The sequence below is a fragment of the Protopterus annectens genome, chromosome 11.part0, assembly GCF_019279795.1.
Source record: "Protopterus annectens isolate FY-2018-M chromosome 11.part0, PAN1.0, whole genome shotgun sequence".
In the NCBI taxonomy this organism is placed as follows: domain Eukaryota; kingdom Metazoa; phylum Chordata; order Ceratodontiformes; family Protopteridae; genus Protopterus; species Protopterus annectens.
Window position 1 is genome coordinate 659412443 of NC_056745.1, and position 9410 is coordinate 659421852.

The window sequence follows — 9410 nt, forward strand, 5'->3', positions numbered from 1 at the left end:
GTTGAGGAGTAGAAAAATGAATGCCCACAACAGAAAGAGTCTTTCCATCTCTTTTACACCTGGCTATTGTGTCTCTGATTTTGGGGCCAAACAAGGAAGATCCGTCAATAGGAGCATTGTTAAAGGAAGACTTGAAAGGTTCCGTGAAGTCACACAAATGCATTCAGGTGTGGAACCTTATAGCTATGCCTGAACCCGGTGCTCTGGTCATGTCCTCAGCTACATGAGTGATGAGCTGCATGGACGAGTTCAACATATACTCCAGGGTGGCATGCTGAGAGGCAACCTTGTCCTGCACCTCATCAGACACACCTCTGGCGAGAGTAACAGAGACAGGGGCATTGGGGTAGAATCTTAGCTTGAGAGTTTTTTGGCTGGTGCGAGCTGTATAATGGCTGAGCCGGGTCAGAGGACTGGAACAATGCCCCCATTCATCAAAAATGAATGAAGATTGACAACATCAGATCATCAGTTTGGGACAAGAATGTGATATAAAAGAACTCGAGCAAGAGGGTGGGTATAAATATTTGGGAATTGATGAAGGATCAACAATAAAACATGAACAAATGCAAATAAAACTCAGCAAGGAATATTTTGTAAGACTTAAATTAATCCTGAAAACAGCATTGACGTCTAGGAAAAAAGTTCCAGCTATAAACCAGTTTGCTCTTCCTGTCCTAATTTACAGTTTTGGAATGACTGACTGGCCACAAAAGGTGTTGGACAGGAAAACAAGGAGGATGCTTCATTCTCATCAAATGATTTACACAAATCAGTGCATACCAAGTCTATATATTTCCTGTTCTGAAGGAGATATGGGCCTCCTTGAAATTGATTACATGTACAGATCTGCAGTGGTGGGACTGTACACACATCTACTGACCTTACAATACCCAAATCAAGTGAAAGTTTTGAAACATAAGTAGAATAAATCTAAGATTACTTCCATTCTTAGTCTAGCAGAAGCATATCGATGTCAAGCAGGAATGGAAATCAAACCAGAAAGAGAGAAAAATCAGGCAGCAACTGAATGTGTCAAAAAAACAAAAGAAAGAATATTAGGTGAAGGATCAGATGAGAAGGTAAGAAATGTGGAAAATGCATAAATATAGATGCAAGTACAGAAAACTCCTGGAGCAACCTCATGTTGATCAGGATCAAATGGAGGAATGGTTAAAGAGAGGTGAATTCAAACCAAAGAATGAAAGGTTAATATTGGCGGCTGAAGATAGTGGACTACATACACGTTGGTTTACAAAGTCCATTGAACATGTGGGAGAAACAGACAAATCCCAGGCTGCGTCCTACACGAGCTCAAAGATGAACTAACCCCTCACCTAAACACACTGTTCAAACTCAGCCTCTCCACAGGTTACGTACCCATAGAGTGACGCACAGCAATGGTTATTCCGTTCCACAAAGGTGGAGCCACAACAGACTCCGGGAACTGTCACCCTATAAGCCTGACTAGCTTGGTCTGCAAGGCTATGGAGTGCCTCATCATGGAACTCATTAACAGAGACATTGGGAACCTCCAAACACTGGGCCCTACCCAGTTCAGCTTTGTTAAGGGCAGATCATGCCTCCTAAACCTGGTGGACTTCTTTAAGACAGTTACCAAGGCTATAGACGAGGGAAAGGTGGTACACACAGCCTACCTAGACCTCGCAAAGGCCTTCAACACCATTCCCCATTCTGGTATTATAGACAAGCTCACCAGCCTGAACATAAACCCCTAGGTCACAAGTTGGGTTGCCAACTGGCTCATGGACAGAACCCACATGATAAGAGTTGCGGGAGCTAGGTCTGACTCTAAACCGGTTACAAGTGGTGTTCCCCAGGGCTCAGTCCTAGGGCCCCTCCTGTTCGGCATATACTTCTCAGAGGTACAGGCAAGCACAGGAGGACTATGGCTGACCAAGTTCACAGATGACTGCAAACTAGGGGCTATAATTGACTCTCTGGCTGACACAGACATCCTCCAACAGGGTCTCACTGAGACGGATACCTGGTGTCAAAATCATGGCTTCAAGCTAAATGCCTAAAAGTGCATAGTCATCCCCTTTGGAAAAAACAAAGTACCCACAAACTACCACATAGGTGGTAGTCCCCTAAATACGGAAGACATAATAAGGGATCTGGAGACCCAAGTAGATCGTAATCTCTCCTTTGATAATCACATTGCCAAAGTGGTTAGAAAATCCTTCTATGTGGCCCACCTTATCACAAAAGGGTTTGCATCCAGATCAAAAAAGATCATTGTGCCCCTCTACTCATCGCTCATCAGACCCATCATAGAGTGCAACGCCCCATTTGGGATGTATCTTACAAGACACCTGCAACAGCTGGAAAGATCACAGAAGTACCTCACCAAGAGGATCACTGGCCTTAAACAGATGCCCTATGCAGCTCAACTGAAGAAACTCCAGCTGTACTCAGTTGCATATCGCCTACTCAGAGGTGATCTCTGCCTGACATACAAGGCCATGTCCAACCCAGAACTGATGGACATGCTCCACCCAAAGATAAGCTTATCCCCTCGAGCCACACGCTCTAGGGATCTAAACCTCACCACAACAATAAACAGGACATGCTGGAGGGATAGATTCCTGTCCCAGAGACTTCCCATGCTTTGGAACAAGATTCCAATCTACATTAGGCAGAGCTCCTCGCTAACACTCTTCAAGAGAAGCTTTGACGAGTGGATGGAAAACAGAAAGTTTACCCCGGGGATCACTTCAGTGACTCTGCTGGACAGAGGCACAGGGAACTAATCTAAGGGGGCGGCGAAAGCCAACACATTCTAGCTAGGCTTATAAATGCCTAGTACCTACCTATGAACCTAAATGTAGGTTTTGTAAAACAAAATTGGAAACAGTTGAACACCTTGCTGCTGGTTGTGACATACTATTGGCAAAAAGACTGTATACTGAAAGGTCTAAAGTTGCCAAGACTGTTGCACTGGGGATTGTGCAAACATTATAATACTGAAGTAGCTGAAAAAACATGGAAACATGAGCCACAAAGCATCACAGAAACTGATGAAGTGTACATCACATGGGATCACCCATTACCAACAGTTCAAAAGACAGATGCGAGAAAACCAGCTATGGTGGTCCATGAAAAGAAGACAAAAGTAGCACTGATCATTGAAATCACTACACTCAGTGACTAGTGTCTTATGTACAGAGACGCACAAAGTCATAAAATATCAGGATTTGCAGGCAGAAATGAGAGCAATGTGGAAGAAAGACACGCAGACAGTTCCAATAGTAGGAACAATGGGTCTTATAAAAAAGAATCTACAATCATATTTAGATATGCTATCAATACATGTAACTCCATAAGAACTGCAGGAGGAGTCATTACTGGGCACATTGCTGGTGCTGCGAAGAGCACTTCTGGCTGACATCAAAGATTGAAACAATACTAATTTCATGAACTTTAATCATACTTTGTCTTAGGAATAAGGTCCATTCCTGTCATCGTATTAGAAATCCAAAAGATTTGAAGACATTCAAAAAACATAAATACTTTCTAAATGCATCGACCAAAACTACCTTGGCCACTATGTTAATGTAACAGATTCAAGCTTTGTTTTTAGTGAGATATTGAGATTAGTGAGAATAGGAGCTCCATAACGTAGTGAGGGTAAGAGGCAAGTAGTTTACCTCTTACCCTCAATACTCCTATTCTCAGTAATGTCAATATCTCACTAAAAATAAAGACTGAATCATAACAAACCGCAAAACCACTTTTTCGTTTTTGTAAATATTGAATCATGTTATAAAATTGCTAAATTTGCAACCAGTTCAACTTACTATACCCCTCATTGTACTGTCCTAAACTTTCTTAAATGGCTTAACCTCCTTACCATCTTAGCTTTTTACAATTTATTATCGCCCACAAAATCATATAAACTTACTGCCTGTCCAGCACTCAAATCCACCCTCCAGTGCTACCTACTTAAAAATCTCTTAGATCATAGGACAAGCAACTTGTCTCTGTGTCTAAACCTAAAAAATCAGCAGGACAAAGCCAGTACTCTTATACAGTAGCTAAAACATGGCACAGTCTGCTGATAAATACCAGCGCAAACTCTAAGCCATTAGTCGTTAAACACACACTAATGGAATGTATAACCTAAATCATAGGTTACCTTTTCTGTACACTTTATTTGTAACATCTATATTCTGCTAAACTTATCTAAAAATGAACTACTACTATACACTTTATATCATACTTATCGTTCATTTATTTTCTTGTTCTTAAATAGTGTAACTGGTACTAAGTTATGGGTAAATGTATATCCCCTACTGTCTATTATACATTTTTCTTATATTCTTTAGTAATGTAACTATTCTTATCTAAAATCCATTATGCGATATACAACACAAACTGAATGCTTTAATATTTTTTTCTTTTATTATGCAAAATGTTGATTTGGAACTTTTCTCTCTGGACCTTTAATATACCCTTTAATAATGGAACCATCTTTCCTAAAAATGTATTACGTGATCTGTAGCATTGTTTAATAAGTTAATATTTTTACTGTTTACTATGAAACCTGCTTATTTGGAGACTTTTTCCCCAGGCCACTGCTGAAATGGGTACTCTGAACCCAGGTGGACTTTCCTGGTAAACAAATGTCAATTCACAAATAAACAGATAGATAAATAAATAAGTAAATATTTATTGCCTTTTCGATATCTGGCCCCAAACAGTGGGACTTCATTTTATCAAATATTACTAAAAACTGTCTTTACCACACTTCAGAGATGCCAAAAGATCATACTTACTTAACCAATGAGCCTGCACTTGCTACACTCCACCACCTATATATTCTAATACATGTGTCTATTTATGCTTTCAAATCTATTAATACATGTAGGGAGACTATAAAGAGATGAATCGTACAATCCGACATTTTAATATTCATATATATACAGGCCGAATGCTACAAATTTTAGCATTTTGAAATAACATACTTCTACCAGTAAAAACAGATTTACTTTAAATGCAATTATTTCAATACAAAATTTACAGACCTCCATCTTTACTTAAACATTTAAATGTTGGCTTTGTATGCAAAACCCTGCACCTAAGGCAACATATTCAGTTCATGCTCTGAAAGCTTAGAGAGCCTGTTTTACCTTTACAGTAACAAGGTTCTGGCTGAAAATGAACTGAAATTGTTCAGTACTATTACCAAAATAACAAATAAAAATAACAATAAAGTAGAATCCGCAGCACGTCTAGAAAATGGGGAATTCGACAGAGATGAAGCTTCAAGAAACATTTCTGTTTGAGAAAGTTGGCTGTAATCAGAACCTGAAGACGTTTAGACGGAGAGATCTGCTGTCGCTTTTTTTTTTCATTCTGCTTCCCTCAGAAATCTTAAATGGAAGGAGAACAGCAGCAAAAATAATCCAAGCCAAGGATATGAATAACAGTAGAACCAATTCTGGAACATGCCTCACTCACACATTCTGTCAAACTGATCTTTCAAATCACTAGGTGGGAAGGTATCAATACACTGTTGCAAATATAAACAGTTAAGTCAAAGCAGAGGAAGGAACAAGCCACAAATATGAACAGTAGAGATCTAGAAGCCATCTTATGTGGGGTACCAGGTTATTTCTTTATGCCTTTGATTTTTCTGAATGGGAGCCTGCAGTCAGTTATATTGATGTGTAAATTCAGGTACTCCAAAGCATCAGGAAACAGCCACCCTCTTCACATTCTAACTGGATGTCAATACAGGTTGTTTTAGTGCCAACAAAGCCTACACTAGTTATACCCTGCAAGAAAGGAGATGTCACCCACTATCACTTTCTCTTCCATTGTCTTCCCTCACACTTGTAGGTTGGCTTACTCATACCCATGACAACCATCAAACCCAGTAGCACAGGATGCCTGGCCACTCTGTCAGCAGATGTAGCCATCCCTAAGACATATAATGATAGCGTGGCATTATTAACGTGGACAACAGACCAGGCCTGCTTAGATGTTTCTCACCTACATAAGGTTCTTACAACATGAAGGGACGAATTCATTATAGTCTGCAGTGATGCCACTGACAACATGTTTGTTGTAGGTATAAATCAATGTTCAGCAGGCCAGTGAGGAGGGGCAGCAGGAAACTGAGCAACTTAGGAGACTGATGGGCTACAATCTGGCAATAAACTAGGCATAAAAAAAGATAATGGGCTAGACAATGTATACTCCTTATAACTGAGGAGGCATCATAATCTTGGCATTCCAATGCCAGAGGTATAAATGTCCACCCTGTCTCTGCACAACAATGCAAGAGCTGTTCTCACGTAGATGATGGCTTCCAACCCTGTAGCATCTGGAAGCCTCCACAGGCATATCACTTCTGCAAGGGAGAATTATCCCACTGATGAGACATATTTCATTTCCAGAGAACAGCAGTGCAAAGATATCGCTTTAGTGGTGACAGGAAATATGCCACCAGGACTATATAGGGGCAAAAGAAGCAACCAACCAATTGGGCTATGAGCAACACACAAAACAAACGATCAACTACAAATGAGCCAAAGTGTAGGAGATACTTGTCTAATGTTTGTAGACTGCCAGCCAACAACTTGAAAGGCTAAGTAGGTAGAAGGAGTTCTGGCCCTGAACACTTCCTATAACAGCCAAATAACCATTCTCCCAAAAAAGAACACAATTACTGAAGTATCACTTCAATCACATTGAAACAATGTTTGAATTCATCACCACAGGTTATGCTTAGGGGGTTGCTGTTGATGTGGTAATCAGTAGGGGTTGTGTTTTTGCCAAATGGTATGATGATACATTTTTTTTGCATTCAGCTTGAGGCCATGACTTTAGCACCAGTCGTTAGTTGCTGTGAGACCGTCTTGCAGTAAGTTAACATCATTTGGGGAGTCAATGACAGCACCCAACTTACAGTCGTTGACAAACTTGGTCAGCCACAGGCTTTTTGTCTTTGCCTGCACCTCCGAGAAATAAATGGCAAACAGCAGGGATTCCAGAACAGATCCCTGGGGAACTCCACTAGTGGCAGGTATGGTATCAGAAGTGGAGGTGTCTATTTTGACTTTGAGGGTCCCGTCGGTAAGCCAGTTGGCCATCCACTTGATGAGATAAGGATTTATGCCAAGCTGTGTTAGCTTTTTGATGATGCCTGAGTGGGGGATTGTGTCAAAGGCCTTGGCCAAGTCAAGGAAAGCTGTATGTACTGATTTTCCCTCATCCAGGGCCTTGGTGACAGTCTCAGAGAGGTCGACCAGGTTCAACAGGCAAGATCTGCCCTTGACAAATTCGAACTGGGTGGGGTCAAGTGCTTGGAAATTGCCTATATCCTTGTTTATGACATCCATAATAATACACTCCATGGCTTTACAGATCAGACTTGTCAAGTTAATGGGGTGATAATTTCCAAGGTCAGTAGTTGCACCACCTTTGTGCAAGGGGATGACAATGGAGGCTCTCCAGTCTGCTGGAATGAAGCCAGTACTTAGGCTGCAGTTGAATAGGGTGCTGAATGGCAAAGCCAGTTCTTGATGGAGATGGTGCAGAATACATCCTGGGATACTATCAGGTCCCATGGAAGCTGTGTTTTTTGCTTTGGAAAGGGCATGTAACTCTTGATATATGGAGATGTGAGGTGTAGGACAAGTATCAGGGATGTTGAAAGGGCCTTTGGGGGGACATGGGGGTGAAGTTTGTGCTGAACGTATCTACTAGCAGGTTGGCTAAAACAACAGGATCAGTGTATGTGATACTGTTAAGTACGGATTTGGAACAAACCTGGGCTTTTCCATGGAGGTTCCTGATGTAACTGAGGAAGACTTTATGGTTTCCCTTTGTTATACAGGCTAGTTTCAATTCCCAATTGGAATCTGTTGATAGAGGATGTCCACCAAACAGGTTTGTATTTCCTTGAAGAGCAGGTTTTAGTTCTGTTGGGTATGGCTGAGTCCATGCAGTTGTACAGATGCTTGTAAACTGCACTGGCGTACTGTTCAGCATAGCTGTCTGCACCCTCTGGGGGGGCTGGTGGTGTGAAGCTATAGATACCCTCCCTTAGGAGGGTGTAGTTAGCTTTTGAGTTTTTTTTATCTTGATTTCAGCTGGGGGGGATGGGTTGGGTGGGATAGAAACTTTGAATGAGATAGTCTGATGATCTGATCTAACCAGGGAAGGATATACTATGGGAGTGGTACAGCGGTCAGCCATGTTGGTGAAAACCAAGTCCAGAATGTCATCTCCCCTTGTGGGGGATGTGACGAGCTGGTCTAGTGCGTTAGAACTGATGAAGTCGAGGAATCATTGAGACAGTGCATTAGTGCAAGAATAGTTCACCCAGTCTATGGTGCGGTAGTTGAAGTCACCAAGGATCAAGGTGTAAGGGGGTACCTTGATGGAATCTAATACATCCAGGTGAGAGAAGTGGGTGTCCTGAGTCATGCAGGGGGGTCTATAGCTAGCTATAACTTGGATGGGTGTCTTGCCAACTGTCAGTTGTATCTGCAGTAGTTCCCGTGCGTCATGCTAGCAAACCAGTCTGGAAGTGTGCCTGTCCTTGACGAAGATAGAGACTCCACCACACTTAATCTTTCGAACCTCATTTTGGGGTCGGAATGTATGGAATGAGGTACAGCCTGGTAAGGCAGGGGTGCACTCTGCAGCCCTGAACCAAGTTTCCGTGACCGCACAGATATCAGCATCTTCCAGTGCAAGGAGCTATGACAAGAGATGTAAAGAGAAGTTCTACATGCATTTCAGCTATGGCAAGATATGTAAAGAGAAGTTCTACATCCATAAAGTAACAAAATTCACTTCATATAAAATATTACAATCATATGCTACTCATAAAATTTAGAGCAATCTTAGATGTAAAATCATTCAACAGTCAAAAACATGGAAATATTTTGTTTTCATTACCATATATATATATATATATATATATATATATATATATATATATATATATATATCATTTACCTTTGTCATTCCTGGAAGATCAACAAGAGTCAGGTTGACAACGTGTGGTGAGAAGATCTTCAGATGAATGGGTTCTGGACTGACTCCCTAAAATAAAAATACAATTCTGTAGAAATTACAGTCATTTTGAATACAAAGAAAAATGATCTATTTGTGCAACTCGCAGACTCCTCTACACTGTTCCATAACAGAGTAATTTTGCCTATCCGTTCCAGGATATTAGTTGTCTTCAACTTGGAAAGGGTAACACTTAACGTAGAAAAAAATGCTATTCCATGGTGAGACATTACCTGTACATATTTGTGATAAACTTGCTTTACTTTTCATTTAACACAGTAACACATCCAGAGAATTAATCTGCAGCTTTGAATAATATTATAATAAAGTATCCAAAGTGACATAAGAAGGTGGTT

At 40.9% G+C, this 9410-nt stretch overlaps 1 protein-coding gene across 1 annotated transcript in view; it reads right to left on the reverse strand.

Moving 5' to 3' along the window:
• The window catches only part of DNM1L (dynamin 1 like), a 1168830-nt gene extending 1159756 nt beyond the window's left edge, over positions 1–9074 (reverse strand). Inside the window, exon 1 of the mRNA XM_044088102.1 lies at positions 8998–9074. Coding sequence (XP_043944037.1) covers positions 8998–9006 — 9 coding nt within the window. The 5' untranslated portion in view covers positions 9007–9074. The remainder of the gene's footprint in view (positions 1–8997) is intronic.
• Between the last annotated feature and the right edge of the window lie 336 nt (positions 9075–9410).